The sequence below is a fragment of the Geotrypetes seraphini genome, chromosome 5 (genome assembly GCF_902459505.1).
Source record: "Geotrypetes seraphini chromosome 5, aGeoSer1.1, whole genome shotgun sequence".
NCBI classification, from domain to species: Eukaryota; Metazoa; Chordata; class Amphibia; order Gymnophiona; family Dermophiidae; genus Geotrypetes; species Geotrypetes seraphini.
Window position 1 is genome coordinate 143,387,064 of NC_047088.1, and position 20,928 is coordinate 143,407,991.

Consider the following 20,928-nt stretch of genomic DNA (forward strand, 5'->3'; position numbering starts at 1 on the left):
GAAGACCAAATTCCTGGAGGTCACGAGGGACTGTTTCATGGAACAGCTGGTCACGGAACCAACATGGGGAGATGCCATTCTTGACCTAATCTTCAACGGACTGGGGGGACCCGCAAAGGAGGTGGCGGTACTAGCCCCACTAGGAAACAGCGATCACAACACGATCCAGTGCAGGCTAGAAATTGGATCATCAAAGGTGAAAAGAACCACAACGACGGCACTCAACTTCAAAAAAGGGAATTATGATGCCATGAGGAAAATGGTGGGAAAGAAACTCAACGGCAACACAAGGAAGATGGAGTCCATAGAAAAAGCCTGGACTCTACTCAAGGGCACTGTGCACGAAGCACAGAACCTGTGCGTCCCCAAGTTCAGGAAAGGGTGCAAAAAAAATAGAACAAAAAACCCAGTGTGGATAACAAATGCAGTGAAAAAGGCGATAAGTGACAAGAAAGCATCGTTTAAAAAATGGAAAAAGGACCAAACAAAGGACAACCAAAAGGAGCACAAAGAACACCAAAGGGAGTGTCACCGAGTGGTTAGGAAAGCAAAAAGAGAATATGAAGAGAGATTGGCGGGGGAAGCAACAAACTTCAAATCATTCTTCAGGTACGTTAAGGGGAAGCAACCAGCAAGGGAGGAAGTGGGACCCTTGGATGATGGAGACAGAAAGGCAGTGGTAAAAGAGGAAAAAGAGATAGCTGACAAGTTAAATGAGTTCTTCACGTCAGTCTTCACGAGGGAAGACATAACCAACATTCCGGAACCCGAAGAGATCGTAAATGGAGATCAGGATGATAAGCTGGTCCAACTAGAGGTAAGCCAAGAGAATGTCCTCAGGCAGATAGACAGGCTAAAGAGCGACAAATCGCCAGGTCCGGATGGCATTCACCCAAGGGTACTCAAGGAACTAAGGAACGAAATAGCAGAGCCACTTCGACAAATATGCAACCTATCGTTAAAAACTGGAGAGATCCCGGAGGAGTGGAAAATAGCAATGTCACGCCCATCTTCAAGAAAGGTCCAAGGGGTGACCCAGGAAACTACAGGCCGATGAGCTTGACCTCGGTCCCGGGAAAGATGATGGAGGCGCTGATTAAGGACAGCATCTGTGAACACATCGAAAACAATGGACAGCTAAAGTCGAGTCAGCATGGCTTCTGCAAGGGTAGGTCATGCCTCACAAACTTATTGTACTTCTTTGAGGGGATAAACAGCCAGGTGGATAAAGGGGAATCCATAGACATCATTTACCTTGACTTCCAAAAAGCCTTCGACAAGGTATCACACGAAAGACTGCTTAAGAAGCTATGGAACCACGGGGTGCAAGGGGAGGTCCACCGATGGATCAAAAACTGGCTGGCAGACAGGAAAGAGGGTTAGAGTAAAGGGCCATTACTCAGACTGGCAATGGGTCACGAGTGGAGTTCCGCAGGGGTCGGTGCTGGGACCGCTCCTGTTCAATATATTCATTAACGACCTGGAGGCGGGAACAAAATGTGAGGTCATTAAATTTGCGGATGACACCAAACTATACAGCAGGGTTAAAACCACGGCAGACTGCGAAGATCTCCAAAATGATCTGATGACACTGGAAGAGTGGGCCAAAAAGTGGCAAATGAGCTTCAACATAGGGAAATGCAAGGTCATGCATGTAGGGAAAAAGAACCCGATGTTCACTTACAAAATGGGGGATCACTGCTAGGGGTAAGTAACCTTGAAAGAGACCTGGGAGTGATGGTAGACACAACATTGAAGGCGTCAGCACAGTGCGCCACAGCCTCAAGGAAAGCAAACAAAATGTTGGGTATCATTAAAAAGGGTATCACGACCAGGACGAAGGAAGTCATCCTGCCACTGTATCGTGCAATGGTGCACCCGCATCTGGAATACTGTGTCCAGTACTGGTCGCCGTATCTCAAGAAGGACATGGCAGTACTTGAGGGAGTCCAGAGAAGAGCAACTAAGCTAATAAAGGGTATGGAAAATCTCTCATATACTAACAGACTAAAAAAGTTGGGGCTGTTCTCCCTGGAGAAGCAGAGACTTAGAGAAGACTTGATAGAAACCTTCAAGATCCTGAAGGGCATAGAAAAAGTAGACAGGGACAGATTTTTCAAATTATGGGGAACCACAAGTACAAGGGGGCACTCGTAGAAATTGAAAGGGGACAGGTTTAGAACAAACGCTAGGAAGTTCTTTTTCACCCAGAGGGTGTTGGATACATGGAACGCACTTCCGGAGGCTGTGGTAGGCAGGAGCACGTTACAGGGCTTCAAAGAAGGTTTGGATAGGTTCCTAGAGGACAAAGGGATTGAGGGGTACAGATAGGAGTAGAGGTAGGTTATATCGATAGGAGTAGAGGTAGGTTATAGAAATAGTCAGGGACCACTGCTCAGGCAATAGGCCTGATGGGCCGCCGCGGGAGCGGACCGCTGGGCGAGAATATAAATGATAATTAACATTTTCTCTGCATACAGTGTGCTTTGTGTTTTTTTTTTTTTTTAATTTCTTTATTCTTTTTCAAACTTACATCAAGTGCACAAAAAGAACAACATGAAATACTATCATATAACACTTGAACATCATACATTATATTCTTAATATGTAAATTATGTTCTCTTCATTCCCTTTCACCCATCATCTCCCTTCCATCCAGTCTGCCCTTTATCTCTGCCCCTTCCATCCACTGTCTGCCCTCTCTCTCCTTTTCATCTTGTGTCTGCCCTCTCCTCCCTTCCATATGGTATCTGCCCTCTTTCTATGTCCTTTTCATAAACTGTCTGCCCTCTCCCCTTCTATCCAGCATCTCACCCCTTTTATCCAGCCTGTACCCCCTTTCACCTTTTTACGTGATTCATTCCAGCTTCACCCCTCTCTTTGTCTCCTCCTTCTTCCATGCTCTGGTATTTCTGTCTCCTTCCCTTCCTTCTCTCCCTCCCTTCTTCCCCTTCCTCATGATTGGACATCTCTCTCCTTTCCTCTCCCAGGTCTGGTATCTTTCTTCTTCCCTTCCATCTCTCCCTTCCCATGTTTTAGCATCTCTCCTTCCCTCTCTCTCCCATGGTGTGCCATATCTATCCTCCCCCTTCTCTTACTTGGTCTTCCTTCTTCCTTCCCTCCCTCACCCCCAATTTGGTGATTTTCTTCCTTTCTTCCCTCTCCTCAATCAAGTGTGCATTTCTCTCTTACGCAGTGGCGTACCTAGGGGGGGGGGCAGAGGGGGAGCTCCGCCCCGGGTGCACGCCCCAAGGGAGTGCACAGGAGAGAGCTGAACGGGAACGACGGGGGACCCGCGGGGTTAAATACAACTTGAGCCGCGAGGCTCGCCTTCTTTGCCTACCTGCCCTGCCGCGCACACAGAGCCGACCGGAAGTCTTCCCTGATGTCAGCGCTGACGTCGGAGGGCAGGCTTTGCTTAAGCCCTCCCTCCAACGTCAGTGCTGACATCGGGGAAGACTTCCAGTCGGCTATGTGTGTGCAGCAGGGCAGGTAGGCACAGAAGACGAGCCTCGCGGCTTGAGTTGTATTTGGCTGAGAAAGTTGCTAAGATGAGGGCTAGGAGGCAAATGCGGAACACAAAAGGGGGGAGGGAGTGCATTTTTGGACAGAAGGCATGAACTTGGGAGAGAGGATGGAGGAAGGGAGGGAAAGAGGTGGGAGAGGGAGTGCGTTTTTGGACACAGAAGGCATGAACTTGGGAGAGAGGATGAAGGAAGGGAGGGAAAGAGGTGGGGGAGGGAGTGCGTTTTTGGACACAGAAGGCATGAACTTGGGAGAGAGGAAGGGAAGGAAAGAGATGCAGAGGTGGGGGAGGGAATGCGTTTTTGGACACAGAAGGCATGGACTTGGGAGAGAGGAAGGGAGGGAAAGAGATGGTTGTGTACACGGGGAATGGAAAAAAGAAGAATTTTTGATCATAGAGAGGGAGTGAGGTACAGACAGTGGCATACCAAGGTGGGGGTGGGGTGGGATGGGGTGAGGTGGGGGAGCAGTCCGCCCCGGGTTTAAGCCCCAAGGGGGTGCACAGCTGGCCACCCTCAGTGTTCTTCCTAGGCCGGCAAACTGCGGCTCTTTAGCCACTTGAGTGCCACCACCGCCATCGGGAACAGGCCGGCGCCGAGTTCTCTCTGCTTTTCCCTGTGGGGCCAACCAACTCTCGCCGCCAGCATCAATTCTGACATCGGAGAGGACGTTCTGGGCCAGCCAATCACTGCCTGGCTGGCCCAGAACGTCATCTCTGACGTAAGAATTGACGTTGGGCGGCGAGAGTTGGGCGGCGCCACGGGGAAGAGAAGCAGGGCGAACCTGGCACTGGCCTGTTCCCGATGGTGGCAGTGGCAGCCTATTCCCCAGCGGAGGTGGCAGCATTTTCCCAATGGTGGTGGCATGGGGGAGGGGAGGGCAGGGAGAAAGAAAGAAAGGGGGGGACAGGGAGCCAGAAAGAAAGAAAGGGAGCAGGGTGAAACAAAGAAAAATGGGGCAAGGAGAGAGAGAGAGAGAAAAAAAAAAATACAGACATACAGAATGAAAGAGGGCATGGAGAGAGAAAGAAAGAAGGGGGCAGGGTGAAACAAAGAAAGAAATGGGACACGGAGAGAGAGAGAAAGACAGACATACAGAAAGAAAGGGGGTAAGAGGAGAGAGAAAGAAAGAAGGGGGCAGGGTGAAACAAAGAAAAAGTTTGGGAAGGGAATGAGGTCTGGAGGAGAGGAAGCATACAGGAGACTGAAAGAAGGGAAGAAATATTGGATGCACAGTCAGAAGAATAAAGTGCAACCAGAGACTGATGAAATTACCAAAGGTAGGAAAAATGATTTTATTTTCAATTTAGTGATTAAAATGTGTCCGTTTGAGAATTTATATATGCTGTCTATATTTTGCACTATGGCCCCCTTTTACTAAACCGCAATAGCGGTTTTTAGCGCAGGGAGCCTATGAGCGTCAAAAGCAGCGTGGGGCATTCAGCACAGCTCCCTGTGCTAAAAACCACTATCGCGGTTTAGTAAAAAGGGAGGGGGTATATTTGTCTATTTTTGTATAGTTGTTACTGAGGTGACATTGCATAAAGTCATCTGCCTTGACCTCTTTGAAAACCTGTGGAATATAAATGATAATTAACATTTTCTCTGCGTACAGTGTGCTTTGTGTTTTTTTTTTTTTTTTTAATTTCTTTATTTTTTTTCAAACTTACATCAAGTGCACAAAAAGAACAACATGAAATACTATCATATAACACTTGAACATCATACATTACATTCTTAATATGTAAATTAATTAAAAACCCTCCCCCTCCCATCTTTCTATACAATCATTAAAACTATCATATTCCTTCAAAATTTCAATTTCGCTACATTTTGTGTTTTTAAAATTTTATTGTTGGTAGATCATTTTGACTTGGCCACAAAGGTAAGGGGTGGGGGAGGGGAGCTGCTGAAAAACATCTAGTAATCCTTGCAGGCTTGACTATGCAGGGAATTATTTTTGTAAAATCATATTTTGTTATGTGACTGGCATTATTTAGACTTTAATTTCTATGAATGAATAGAATGAAAATGATATAAAATTACTTGCTTGTTTTTATGTGCGTGCGCTGAAGGAAAGTGGAGAGAGAGTGGGCTGAGGACGCTGAAGGGAAATGGGGAAGAGAGAGTGGGGAGAAGACGCTGATTTATAAATTGACAATTGTACAGAATATTGTTTCTTTTTATACTTTAATATAATAAGTTCAATATAAAACAATTCAAGGCTTGTGTGGATGGAATCAGGTGGTTTGCGGGGTTGGGGACTGAGCTTACGGGGATTAGTCCAATAAAATGGTATTTTTTTATTTCTCATTATTTGTTTTATTTTTATTTGTTAATTTGTAAAGTGGTGATTGTTATGTATCAGTTTTTTCAAATTTACATCTACTGTCTTTATATTTTGCACTGTATTAGAGAACATGTGTTACTGTTTTTGTAGTGTTGCATTATAACCAGGGTCTGGTTTATTGGCGATTCAGTTTAACTTTAGTCTACATATTTCTATTTTTAGTTTGTGATTATTCCATATTGGGCGAGGGTGTATCTCTGTTCTGTGTGTATAAAAAGAACACAGTTTTCAGTTGGCATTGACTGCAGGATCAATTGACTGTGTGGGATCTGGCTTGTTTAGTTTTGCAATGTATGTGTTGGTGTTCTATTGCTCACTGCAGTGTTTAAGATGCTGCCTTTTCCTAGGTACACTCTTGTGCGATATGTGGATTGTTACTAAAAATCATATTTTTCATATAGATGGGGGGGGTTCATAGTCAAAAGCGCGTGACAACCCAGTGCAGACAACTGAGTGCAAGGTGGAAGTGCGCCGAAGAAAAACAGTATTTTAAGGGGCTCCGATGGGGGATATTGGTGGGGAACCCCCCACTTTACATAATAGAGATCGCGCCGGCGTTGTGGGGGGTTTGGGGGTTGTAACCCCCTTCATTTACTGGAAACTTTATTTTTTCCCTCTTTTTTAGGGAAAAAGTGAAGTTTTCAGTATAATGGTACACCACTGCCCTTAACCTTCCCAGACTATGTTGATGGGCTGATGTATTAAAAAGTTCAAAATTGTATACACTGCTTCATTTTTTAGCATTTAGTGCACCTTAGTAAAAGGACCCCATAGAGAGATTCCCCTCTTTGTTATCTAACTTTCCAAAGGGTGCTAGTTGAGAGCTTTAAACTACTGGTTATTTCAAACAAATTGTTTTTCTCGTCACTTTGCAGGCGCCGGTGCCTCGAATAAATGCAGTAACAATACATTCTGTGGGACAGGGCCGGAATCAGAACCGGAAACCAAAGCTGTGGTCAGTCTGGTGAAACGTCAGAAAGCTGACATTTTATGCTACTTAACTATTCACTCCTATGGCCAGATGATCCTCCAGCCTTATGGTTACACCATAAATCAATCAAAAAATCATGAGGAAATGGTAAGGAGTCAGAAAAACTAAACAAGTGTGTTACAGAAACATGCATTTAGCATGCTCAAGATCATTACATTAGCCATACCACTGAGCTGTTTTCTGTGTTAAGTTGTAATTCCTAGATCTTTGCATTAAATTTCTCTTGGAGAAAAGGGGATTCTTTGAATGTTTTGATACTTAATTTTTAAGCTGGGTTAAGAAAAAAAAAAAAAAAAAATCTAGTGATGCTGTATATTAGCTTTTAAGACCATATTAGGAATTGGCAGCCAGAAGATTTTTGTAATTTTTTTTGTTCCAGTCTGAAATGTCTTTACGAGTGTGCACTCTTCTTAAAAACTGTGCGCCAGGTGCATAGACGGCACACTCCTTCAAGACAGTGCATGCATGTGCACATTATCAGAAGAGTTTACACTTTCTTTCCAATATTAGAGCATTCTATTAATGATGCCTAGAGTAATTTTTGCTGTGGAAATATGTTCTAACGGATGCAAGGCACCAAAGCAGGACTGAAAGGGCAGATTGTCATACAAAAACACATATGTGCCCACAATGCAGTGGGCAGTAAGGGGGGTTGCAGGGAGGGCGGTTTGCCCTGGGCGCGGTCTTCCTAAGGGAGCTTGCAACCCTCCTGCTTTCTGCCTTCCTGCTGTGCATGCATCCCCTTCCTTTCCATCTTCAGCACGAGCAGCCACGAAGTAACTGCTCATGTCAGCTTCGGTGCTATCTGATGTCACTTCTGGGACCCGTGCCTAGGAAGTGACCTCAGAGAACGCCGTAGCTGCTTGTGCCAAAGATAAAAAGGTACCTGGGGAAGGGAACTGGCACATTTGCACATGTGCGGCAGGGGGCGGGGAAGATGGGAGAGGGGCGCCACCACCTGAGGTGCCGCACCCTCCCGCTATGCCGCTGCCACAGTGGCATAGTAAGGGTGAATGTCACCTGGGGCAGTGGCACCCCGCCCCCTTCCCTTTCTCCGTACTTTTTAAACTTCTTTGGTGTGAGCAACATGTTGTCCATGTCGGTGTTTGTCCCTTTGCAAGTGACATCAGATAGTGCCAAAAAAGTACGAGGGAAGACAAGGGGTGCGCACAGCAAGGAGAGGAGCGGGGAGCAAGCGAGTGGGCAGCTGGGCAGGCGAATCAGCGGGGGTGGATAGTTCATCCGTTTCACTTAACTAAAGTTTCTTCAGGAACAAGGTCCCTTTTAGTTATTTGCTTTTTATAGGGCATTTACTCAGTTTCTTGTATAACATAGTAACATAGTAGATGACGGCAGATAAAGACCCGAATGGTCCATCCAGTCTGCCCAACCTGATTCAAATTTAATTTTTTTTTTTTTTTTCTTCTTAGCTATTTCTGGGCGAGAATCCAAAGCTTTACCCGGTACTGTGCTTGGGTTCCAACTAGTATAAGTGTTTTTGCTAAGATGTAAGAGTAAAATGTGCTCTGTGGACTTAAGATTATAAAAGTAAGGATTAACTGAATAAGAGCCTCTTACAATTGCCAATATAACTCAGAGGAGTCTTTGCTTTCAGTACAAAGCCTGAGGAGACCAGAATGAGGAAATCTACAGAGACTATACAGTAAAGCTGTAGCTATAGTCAGCACAATTTCAGTGTGTGTATTCTTTTCCTCATATGGGGTGGGGGAATTTTTCATGAACTTTTCGAATGAGAGTGTAATTCACTTTGTGGGTTTGTGTGTAACTTAGTATAAACATTATGGGGCTCATAATCAAAACTTAAACATGTCTAAAAACCCACTCAAGTCAACACTTGGATGACCTAAAAGACAGGTCATCCAAGTGCCGATAATTAAATCAACCTTTTGGACGTGTGATGGGACTTTTTATGCCTCTGAATGCTGCTGTGCACCCAGAGTACAGTTAGGGCAGTATGTGGGCGTAATGTGGGCAGACCTAAACTTAGTCATCCTGCAGAGGGATAATCAAATGTTTTACTAGACATTCTGGACGAAACTTAAATGTTGTGAGTTAGACAATGTGAAAACAAGTTTAAGTGCCAAAAAGGTATCCAAAGTGACCAGATAACCATGCAGAAATAAAGTAAAGACTCCCACACACTCCTCCAGTGTTCACTGACCCCTTCACACACCCACAAAGATCAGAATAAAAAATTACATACCTGTCTCTAGAACATCAACACCTGGTATAGAAAAGCCTAGTAGAGCTGCACACGGGTGTTATAAATAGCCTGGGTGGCGGGCTATTGAACCAGAGAGAAGGACCCAGGCCCTTAAGCCACTCCAACCACTGCATTTATAGTGGAACATGTGTACCCACCAAACCCCCCCAAACCCTACTCTGCTGCCATATAGGTGCCCCCTGCAGCCATAAGGGGTTGTAGACAGGTGGGTATAGTGGGTTTTTGGAGTGTTTTGGGGGGATCACCATAACCTATAAAGGAGTTCTGGTGAGATATTTATCTGGCACCCTTTTTATAAAGTTCACTATCCTATAGGTGCCCCCCTGCTCTGTTGCCATGTCTGGGTGGCCAGTCCATCACAAGATTGGCCCCTCCCACATCCAAATGGTCTTGTTCTGGGCATTTGGAACTTTTGGTCGAAAATGTGGTATAAAGCTAGACATCCTGGCAGTCTGGGCGAACAATAGCCTGGACACCCAGATAGATGATTTTTGAAAAAAATATATTCTAGACTTAATTTTTGAAAATGGGCATTTTCCCACTGCCGACTCTGGGCGTCTAGCACCATACGCCCAAATCATCCTTAGACGTATGTTTTGATTATGCCCCTCTATGAGTTCTGTCCTTCATGGCTGAATTTTCTGTTTTCTTTTTCCATTTAATCTTTTAGGGGTTGAGTTTTGCACTCTTATTTTTGTTTCTTTGCACAGATAAATGTTGCCAAGAAAGCTGCAGCTGCAATAAAGAAGAAATATGGGACTGTTTACAAAATAGGCACCTCTCATAGCTTATGTAAGTTTGACACCTGCAATTTGATGGCAATGCAACAAGAAAAAAGGGAGTTACTAGTTTTACCTGAGCAGTAGAATTGCAGAACAGTATGTTACCTTTCACGTACCTATATAAATCTCTGATAAACACAAAAAGCTGTGCCCCAGTGTCACAGTTCTCTGCTTCTCCCTCTCTGCTCTCACTCAAAGTGGGGATGAGCTTTTGACAGGCTCCAGGAGAGCATAACCACTATCAAGCTATCTGTCCTGCCCAACCTGCCAGGGTAGGGGAGGCTGAATGTTTTCCCAAGAAAGATGGCTCCTTGTAACGCCAACTGATGAGTTCTGCAAATAGTCCATTTACTGTAGGATACATTCTTAATTGGTAACTAAGACCTCTATATTATCCTCCATGGGTGTCATTGCTCAGTGCCTGGCAGGAACAAGTACTTGCAGAAGAAGTCTGTTCTTCTCCAAGCCCATGTGGTCAAGCCATAGCAATTTGATGGCACTGCTACAAGAAAAAGAGGAAATAACTAGTTTTACCTAAGCAGTAAGCATTTCACATACCTATGTAAATCTCTGATAAACACAAAAAGCTGTGCCGCAGTGTCACAGTCTTCTGCGCCGTGGGCAGGAGGGCCTGGGATCCCTCCTGCCCGTATTCGAGGGGCAGGGTTGGGGGTTCGCCGTGGGCAGGAGGGCCTGGGATCCTTTCTGTCCATATTCAAGGGGGGGGGGGGGAGGTGCGCCGTGGGCAAGATGGTCTGGGATCCTTCCTACCTGTATTCGAGGGGGGGTGTACGCCGTGGTTGATTCAGGGGTGCCATCTTCAGCAGGAGAGATTGGGCATCTCTCCTGCTGATATTCATGGCAGTTCATGGGGGATCACAATCGCAGCAGGGGGTGGGCAGGTTGGCAGGGTTGCTGAGCTGATCACAGCAGCTGCGATCAGCTCTGCGGCCCTTATTCGGAACTTATACCTATTTTGACTTGGTCTAAGTCAAAACGTATAAGTTCCAATTGGGCAACCTCTTAAACTTTTTGTTATACTTGCTGTATGACTAAGTCTAGGTCGGCCCACCTCCCGCCCTTTCCCCTCCTCCAAAAACGCCTCTTTTCGTTCTAGGCATTCAGAGGCAGGGGAAAGGCCTAAGGTGAGACTTGGTTCATGGACTTACATGGATGGGATATGGGTATACCGGGTTACAACTTACTTCGTCGAGACAGAGAAGGCAAGTTAGGAGGAGGGGTGGCAATATACACTAAAGAAGACATCAAAACTACCAAAATCACAGATGTCAAGTACACCGGGAATCCCTCTGGGTGAACCTGGCCAGGGGAAACGAAAAATGCCTGTATCTTGGTGTGGTATACAGACCTACAAGACAACAGGAAGACAAGGATATAGAATTAATCGAAGACATAGAGAACGTCACTTTGCATGGGGACACAGTACTGTTAGGGGACTTCAATATGCCCGATGCAGATTGGAACACACTTTCCGTGACAACCAGCGGCAGCAGAAGGCTATTAGCCTCCATAAAGGGAGCACGACTCAAACAAATGGTATTGGAGCCCACTAGGAACCAGACGATACTAGACCTGGTACTCACCAACGAAGAAAGCGTCTTGGAGGTTTCGGTAGGTGATATGCTAGCCTCCTGCGACCACAGCATGGTATGGTTCAACCTCAGGAAAGGTTTCACTAGATCAAATACAACAACAAAGGTCCTCAACTTTCGGAGCACTGACTTCAAAAGCATGGGAGATTTTGTCCATTGGGCGCTGCAATACCAAGCTGTAACCAATAATGTAGAGGCTATGTGGTCAACCCTGAAATCTACCCTACACATAGCAACAAACCGCTATATAAAAACAGTAAGCAAAAGACGGAGAAACAATAGACCTCAGTGGTTCACTGCAGAGATCTCGGACCTCGTTAAAGAAAAGAAAAAAGCATTTATTTCCTTCAAACAATCAGGAAAAGGGCAGGCAAAAGAAGACTATCTGGTCAGGTCTAAAGTAGTCAAAACGGCAGTCAGAGAGGCCAAACTTCGAATAGAAGAGAATCTAGCAAAGAACATTAAGAAGGGGGATAAATCCTTCTTCAGGTATATTAGTGACAGAAAAAGAAACACAGATGGGATAGTACGCTTTAGGAATCCAGATGGGAATTATGTAGAATTGGATTCCGATAAAGCCGAACTACTAAATGAATACTTCTGCTCAGTCTTTACCTTTGAAGCGTCGGGGTCCGGTCCTCAGTTGCAGGTAAGGCAAAGCTCGTAGGACTTGTTTCGGAACTTTGAGTTTACACCCAGCAGTGTCTACTGCAAACTATCAAGACTCAAAGTGAACAAAGCCATGGGACCGGACAATCTACACCCCAGGGTGCTTAGCGAGTTGTGTGATGTCCTCGCGGAACCATTATCCGTGCTCTTCAATCTTTCCCTGAGTACAGGAAGAGTCCCCTTGTACTGGAAAACAGCTAACGTCATTCCACTCCACAAAAAGGGCTGCAGGACAGAGGCTGTGAATTACAGACCGGTGAGTCTCACATCTATAGTGAATAAACTCATGGAAACACTAATTAAACATAAATTAGATATGATCCTGGACGAGGAGAGTCTACGGGATCCCCACCAACATGGATTTACCAATCCAATCTAATCTAATTAGCTTCTTTGACTGGGTAACAAGAAAGCTGGATGTGGGGGAGTCCCTGGACATCGTGTACTTGAACTTCAGTAAAACTTTTGATAGCGTCCCACACCGCAGGTTATTAAACAAGTTGAAGTCAATGGGATTAGGAGAAACATTTACTGCATGGGTCAATGATTGGTTAAGCGGTAGACTACAGAGGGTGGTAGTAAACGGTACCCTCTCCAAAACGTCGGAGGTAGCCAGTGGAGTGCCGCAGGGCTCGGTCTTGGGCCCGATCCTTTTCAACATATTCATAGGAGACCTGACTCAAGGGCTTAAAGGCAAAATAACATTGTTCGCCGATGATGCCAAACTATGCAACATAGTAAGTAAAAGCACTTTGCCCGACAGTATGGCGCAGGATCTACTTCTATTGGAACACTGGTCCTCGACTTGGCAGCTAAGCTTCAATGCAAAAAAATGTAAGGTCATGCACCTTGGCAGCAGAAATCCGTGCAGAACCTACACACTAAATGGTGAGACCTTAGCGAGAACTACAGCAGAGCGTGATTTGGAAGTGATCATTAGTGAAGACATGAAAACTGCCAATCAAGTGGAGAAGGCTTCATCCAAGACAAATGATGGGTTGTATACTCACTCGAAGAACGTAGAGAGAGAGGAGACATGATTGAGACATTTAAATATATCACAGGCCGTATCGAGGTGGAAAATGATATCTTCTTTCTTAAAGGACCTTCGGCCATGAGAAGGCATCTGCTGAAAATCAGGGGCGGGAAATTTCATGGCGACACCAGGAAATATTTCTTCACTGAAAGGGTGGTTGATCATTGGAATGAACTTCCACTGCAGGTGATTGAGGCCAGTAGCATGCCAGATTTTAAAAGTAAATGGGATACGCATATAGGATCTCTAGGGGGGGGGGGTAAAGTCAGGGGGGTGGGTCATTAGAGTGGGCAGACTTGATGGGCTGTGGCCCTTTTCTGCCGTCATTTTTCTATGTTTCTAAGGTGGTTTTAGATACGTCTAAAATTAGCTTTGAATCACTGCACAACAATTTTTTGGTTAAGTCTTGATTCCTGAAAAGTTTTTGGTGATTATGACAGGTACCAACTTGGTATGCTCAAATATGGTTTTGGTTTTACTGCATCACGTAAGAACTATGAGAAATAGACATTTTTATGTTTACTGACAATAAAATATATAGTCAAGTTTACGTTTCGCACAAGCGACTAAATGAAACAGAATTAAAAGTGTTTTGCTCCCGAGTTTCTTTTATATTCAGTGTCTGGTGCATCACGTTGTAGCATCCAACAATAGTCGGCAAGCATTGACGGATTCCAATTGCCCTGGTATCGTTTCTCCATCGTAGCTATGTCTTGATGAAACCTTTCACCGTGCTCGTCACTCACAGCACCGAGATTTGCGGGGAAGAAGTCCAAGTGTGAATGGAGGAAATGAATCTTGAGTGACATATTGCACTTCATTCTCTTGTATGCTTTGAGAAGTTTGTCTACCAGCTGAATGTAGTTTGGGGCTCTGTAATTGCCCAGAAAATTGTCAACAACGTCTTTCAAGGCTTTCCAGCCAATTTTTTCCGGCCCAACTAACAGATCTTCAAATCGCTTGTCACTCATAACATGTCTGATCTGGGGGCCAACAAAAATACCCTCTTTGATCTTGGCATCAGTTATTCTTGGGAACATCTGTCTTAAATAACGAAAACCTTCCCCTTCCTTGTTCATTGCTTTCACAAAATTCTTCATGAGTCCCAGTTTAATGTGAAGAGGAGGCAAAAATATCTTTGTCGGGTCAACAAGCGATTCATGTGCTACATTTTTCTGTCCTGGAACTAACTTTTTACGGAGTGGCCAGTTCTTTCTAGAATAGTGCGACTCTCTGTCTCGGCTGTCCCATTCGCAGATGAAACAGCAGTACTTTGTATAGCCAAGCTGCAGTCCTAGTAACAGAGCAACGACTTTGAGGTCTCCACAGATATTCCAGTTATACCTGGTATACTGGACATACTTTAGTAACATTTCCATATTCTCATATGTTTCTTTCATATGTGCTGCATAGCCAACAGGTACTGAAGGATAAACGTTGCCATTGTGCAACAGAACAGCTTTCAGGCTTAACATTGACGAATCAATGAAAAGACGCCACTCTTCCGGGTTGTGATCACAACCAAAGACCGAGAACAATCCTTCAATGTCACAACAGAAACAGAGACTGTCGACTTGTGCAAAAAATTTGGTTATATCATGATGCCGGTCTCGAAACACAGAAATTTTCGTACCTGGTGATAGCAAACACCATTCCTGCAGTCTCGAACCTAGCAGCTCAGCTTTTGCTTTTGACAGACCCAAATCTCTGACCAAATCGTTCAATTCGGACTGTGTTATCAGATGTGGATCGCCTGATGAGGATGGTTCAAAATCCGGGTCAATGTCACTGTTAGAACCCTGCACTGCAGTTTCTTCATCTGGTTCGTCTAAGGTCCAATCCTCTGGTGGTTTCGGAACTGGAAGACTGTCATCATGTGGCATGGGTCTCATTGCTGAAGGCAGATTAGGATATTCAATTGACTTCTTGTTTTTGGCAGAGAAACCAGACACATTAGTCAAACAGAAATAATAGTCCGTCACATGGTCTTTCTGTTCTCGCCATATCATCGGAACAGCAAATGGCATCGTCTTTCGAGTACCTCTGAGCCAGGCTCTCAGACTAACAGCACATGTCGCACAGCAAATGTGAGGCGCCCATTGCTTGTCTTGATCACCTATTTTGCAGCCAAAATACAGATGATAGGCTTTCTTTACAAGGGCAGTCATCGAACGTCTCTGAGGCGTAAGTGTATATTCCCCACAGATATAGCAGAATGTGTCGCGGCTGTTACGACACCGACGAGACATATTGCCCGACACCAAAACGTCTATAGCATCAAGCTTACTTACTGTTATATTGCTACAGCTACTATACTACTATACTTTACTATACTGATACTATATACACACACGGACTATCTATATTAACCAAATGAGCAGGATCGGTGTATGGAAGCCACCATTATAGCATGGTGAGACAGCGCAAGCTCGTTCAGACCTGCCCAGACATGCCCAGGATGTCATCTTCCATAAAACAGCTTCCAACCTGGCTAGATTTTATGCATGGACATACCCAGGCGGCACAAACCGTTGTTGATAAGACACTTATGGGAGAAAAAATTGTTTGCATCCAAATATAAGAAAAAATCACGACAAAATTGAAGATTTCTCTGAAATGGTACGTGATGGGTAATTTTTGATGTAATATTCATGATCAGCACCCAAAATTCTATAAGAAACACCCAGCAGTGTTCAGGAAGCAAAAACTTTGTTGTGCAGTGATCGGTACTTGGACGATCTGTCTTTTTGATCGTCCAAGTACCAATTTAGGCCACTTTTTTGACTTTTTTTTTTATTATGAACCCCATACTGTATATCTTATATAGCACATGCTTAACAGGTGTGAATACATATGGATAGAGCCTGGGTGGGATTTATTTATTTATTTATATTTATTTACTTGGTTTTATATCTCATCCTCTAAGGAAAGCCCAGAACGGTTTACAAGTTTACATACATATTAAAGTGTGCTTATACAAAGTGATGGCAAACAAGGCATGGCAGGACATTTTCTGACAGAGATGGCAAAAATAGTTAAAGCATGGTAAAACATAACATGACCAACATGGTATGGTGAGACATAGTATGACGTGCATTGTATGACAAAACAGCACGGCAAACATTGCATAACAAATATAGTATAGCATATACAAGCAAATATAACATGGCATTGTACCTTTCTAAATTAAATTATGCATCTCACCATATGGGCATAACTTCATTAATGAAATATGAATTAGACCTCTAGGAAAGAGAAAAGAAGAAATGCATCTAGTTAATAACTCAAAACATTTAAATATGGTGCTAATTCTTGATTGATTCTTACAGAGTTTCAAAAATCTACTCCTTTTACAATACACAGTCTGTAGAAAGATACAAAAGTCTTATAACACAATTCATATACAAAAAGGTTCTTACCCTTTTACAGGATCTCCAATAATTAGTTTCAGCCCTTAATTGAGCAGGTAAATTACTCCAAATTGCAAAAGCAGCATAAACAAGAGATTATAAACTGATATTTATACCATACGCTTCTAATTTGTAGATAATGCAACTGAATAAAGTTACTTTGTCTGAAGAATTCATTGTAAAACATGGTAAATCAGGTAATCAGATAGCCATTGAAGATTGTTGTAAGGTACAGTAACACTTGAACTGAAAAAAAACCAACAAAATATTGTTCAAAGAAATAAGCTTTACTAAGCTAAGCTGTTTAATAATCTATAGGAGTCTTCCTCCATAAATTATTCAATTTTCTATACCATTCTCCCAGGGGAGCTCAGAACAGTTTACATGAATTTATTCAGGTACTCAAGCATTTTCCCTGTCTGTCCAAGTGGGCTTACAATCTATCTAATGTACCTGGGGTAATGGGGGATCAAGTGACTTGCTCAGGGTCACATGAAGTAGTGTGCTGAGGCTGTAGCTTTAACCACAGCACCACACTCTCCCTTCATAAATTAGCAATCTGATCTTCATATAAGAGACCAGAGTCCAGGAAATGCCCATCTGAAAATTAGCTATCATATATGAATTTGAAGCACTACTGATGTAGTGGGTGGATAAAATTACATTTTCAGAGACTAAAATATTAATGTGGTCCTTGGAGAAATAAAATACCCCTGCTCTCAATGCAGTGACTTTCATAGGTGTAAATGAGCAGAACTAACCCAATTTGGTGGTAGTTCAGTGTTCTCCCCAGAATTTTTTCCAGACAGGTGGCATGAAAAAGTAGCCGGGTGGGGTGGAGAAATTTGGTGGTGGGGAAAATTAAGGGCTCCTTTTACTAAGCTGCAATAGTGTTTTTAGCGCGTGCAGAATTGCCGTGCTACACAGCTAGAACTAACGTCAGCTCAATGCTGGCGTTAGCGTCTAGCACGTGCGGCAATTCTGCATGAGCTAAGCACACGGTAAAACCGCTATCGCAGCTTAGTAAAAGGAGCCTTAAATGTGTACTATTTGTATTAGTTAATTATTATTAGTTATTTTCCAATGCTCAATATGACTGCCTTTCTTAAGGTTTAACACTTGTTCCATAATATTTTTATTAAATTTAAGAAGTATCCAATTCTAGAAGTGAATAATTAGATATTTGCCCTCTTTCAAATGGTACAGAGCAGCGTCTCTCAAACTTTTTTTAACTCCAGCATACTAAACAGAGCAAATGTTTTTTTGTGGCACACTAAATGAAGCAAATGTTTTTCATGGCTGGAAAAAATTTCTGGGGAGAACACTGATGCCGTTAGTTTTCAAGGTCCAATTACGTCAAAGAATGATGCTTATCTGGGCAGTTGTATAATAAAAAGAATGGATAAGATAACATGAGAAGTGAAATTGTCATGAATCAGAGGGATACATACCCTGTAGGTCCTAAAAGCAGACTTGTGGATAAGTTATAAACTATGAAGGCAGTGGCGTACCTAGCATATGTAGTATGATAAACACTTTCAAAAAGAGTGTGATAAAATCCAATAAAGTAAATCAAACAGACACAGCATAGACCAGATCACTACAACATGAAGGAAAAAGCCTCAGAACGGGCCCTCCCACCTCACCAAAACGGCTTAAAGAGGCAGTCGAGCGGTAACCTCACTGGCAAAAAACCTTCAATTTATGTTCGTATCTTATGCTGTGCTGTATAATGCCAGTAAATATTAAAGATAGAGGAATAAAATCCACTTGTCCGGTTCTGAGGCTTTTTCCTTCATGTTGTAGTGATCTGGTCTATGCTGTGTCTGTTTGATTTACTTTATTGGACTTTACCACACTCTTTTTGAAAGTGTTTATCATACTACACATTGAGTTTTCAGGCTATCTGGGTTTTTTCCAGCTATAGTACCTAGCATATGTGACACCCGAGGCCCATCATTTTTTGACACCCCCTCCATCTGTATGAAAAACATGATTTTTAGTAACAATCCACACATCACACAAGAGTGTACCTAGGAAAAGGCAGCATCTTACATATTGCAGTGAACTATAATGTGGTTTTTAGCCATGGTGGTTACAGTTGAGACTCTCATAGAATTCTGAGCAATTACCACCATGGCCGGTACTAAAAAAACGCTCTATAGTTTTGTAAAAGGGGGGATAAAATAGAAAAACGTAGACAAAGATTAAATTGAACCATCAAGAAGCTGGACTCTGCATACAATGCAACACCACAAAAACAGCGATGCATCTTCCCTAAAGCAAAAAAATATATATATATATAATTTTTTTCTACATTGTCTTCTCTGGTTTCTGCTTTCCTCATAGTCTTCCTTTCATCCACTGTCTACCTTCTCTCTGCCCCTTCTATATGGCATCTTCTCTCCTTGTATTCCCCTTCCATCTCTCTCTTCACCCCTATTATTCTGGCATCCATCTTCTTCCCTTCCCTCCTTCAATGGTCTGGCACCTCTCTCCTCTTCTTCCCTTCCCTTTCCCACACCCCCATGATCTGGCATTTCACTCTCTCCTCTCCCTTTCCACCACTTCCATCAGCATCTGCCCCATACTTTCCCTCCAACCCAATTCCATCCAGTATCCTTCCCCCTTATGTCTCTCTCTCCTTTCCCTGTACACCAATTCCATCAGCATCTGCCCTCTTTCTCTCCCTCCACCCCCCTTCCATACCACCCTGACCCCCTTTTTCTCCCTCCACCAGCCTTCTATGCTCCTCTCTCCCTCCAAACCAGAAATGTCCCATGATGACTGCTTCTATTGCCTCTGGAAGATGTAAGTGACGTTGGAGGGGGTGGGCTGGCAGATGCAGGGAGTTGCGGCAAGGTTACGCAATGACTGCAGCTGCCGGTCCACCCCTTCCGATGTCACTTACGTCTTCTGGAGGCAGAGGCAGCAAATGCAGTCATCACGGGACCTTCCTGAACTTCAGTGCGGCTGCCGACTCTGCTTTGGAATAAGTACGGCAGCCGTGCTGAGGTGCAGGTGCCATTTAAAGCAGCTTGAAAGGTTCTGGATCCAGCCGGCTGTGTAGCCCCTAGGGCTGGCACCTGGGGCGGTCTGCCACTGAATGAGGGGACAAAAAAATAATAAAAAGAATGGATAACTTGACCGATTTAGACATGTCATACAATTATAAGCACAAAAATATGTCATAAAATGTAATTCTAAACTCAAAAGACTCCAGACGAAAAGCAGACTATAGAAAGGAAACCAGAAAAGACCAAACACATAGTACTAAGATCCAAATGCTAAAATCGGACATGTCCATTATGAAGAGATGTGTGGATCATCGCTAATTATAACGAGTGAGTCTTTAAAATATGAGATAGTAATGGATAGCCAGACCTGGTGGACGGAAGTGACAAATACTGGAGCCAAAACCAGAGCACCGTGATGAAACTTGAATGGAAATATGGATACCTATTTATACTTTTGAGTAAAATTGCGATGCGAACATGTCATAGAAAAGAATAATGTGTAAATTAAAAACCAAGAACAACATATTGTAACACTGAACTCAGAATTAATGAAATAACATGCTAAAAGAACTTAACACCCCAACCCCGTAAAATAGGGCATATACATACTTAAAATGATGGCTGGTTACAAACAGTATGCCTAGACTATATAGACCTAAACAGGGCAAAAGTAAACATAAGGGAAATGAAGAGCTGATAATAGAGAGCGTATCTTGAAAACATAAGCCGATAGTAGCTCAAAGACAAGCCGACTGGGTTGATGAAAAGTGAAACCTGGGAAAGATCTAAATTATTGTTCAAATGAGCTTCTATTAAAACCAAAGAATAAAACTACAGCACTCAGGAAAGTAAAAAAGGGAGAATAAAATGGACTGACTGAAAAAGTCTCTGCACTGATTAGATAAACTCGTATGCAGAATAAATGTGAACACGCGACAGTGGGGCTATGATATTTGATCCGTTGAAAGAGGCAGTGGATTGAATGCACACTGATAGGGGAGGGGCATCGGGCTGTTAAAAAAATGATGCTTTAATAAATAAATGAAAATACTGGTGAAAAAACTAAATAAAAAACCAAAACCATGATAAAATGCCGAATCTGATTGCAAGTGGTAGTGAAAGTAGCATAAGGCACCCGTAGTACTGTTAGTGCCAGAGCTGCTTAGAATAAAGAACCGTGCTTTACATGAGGAGAAAAAAGAAAGAATGAGGTGATAAGATGTAAAGTGCTGGCCCCTCACTGCACCACTTGATAAAACTAAGGAATGATGTTCTAGAGCAGGGGTGCCCA

At 43.4% G+C, this 20,928-nt stretch overlaps 1 protein-coding gene across 1 annotated transcript in view; it reads left to right on the top strand.

Annotated features, from left to right (window-relative positions):
* The window catches only part of CPO (carboxypeptidase O), a 117,822-nt gene that overhangs the window by 89,326 nt on the left and 7,568 nt on the right, over nucleotides 1-20,928 (top strand). Inside the window, exons 9-10 of the mRNA XM_033944104.1 lie at nucleotides 6,750-6,952; nucleotides 9,821-9,902. Coding sequence (XP_033799995.1) covers nucleotides 6,750-6,952; nucleotides 9,821-9,902 — 285 coding nt within the window. The remainder of the gene's footprint in view (nucleotides 1-6,749; nucleotides 6,953-9,820; nucleotides 9,903-20,928) is intronic.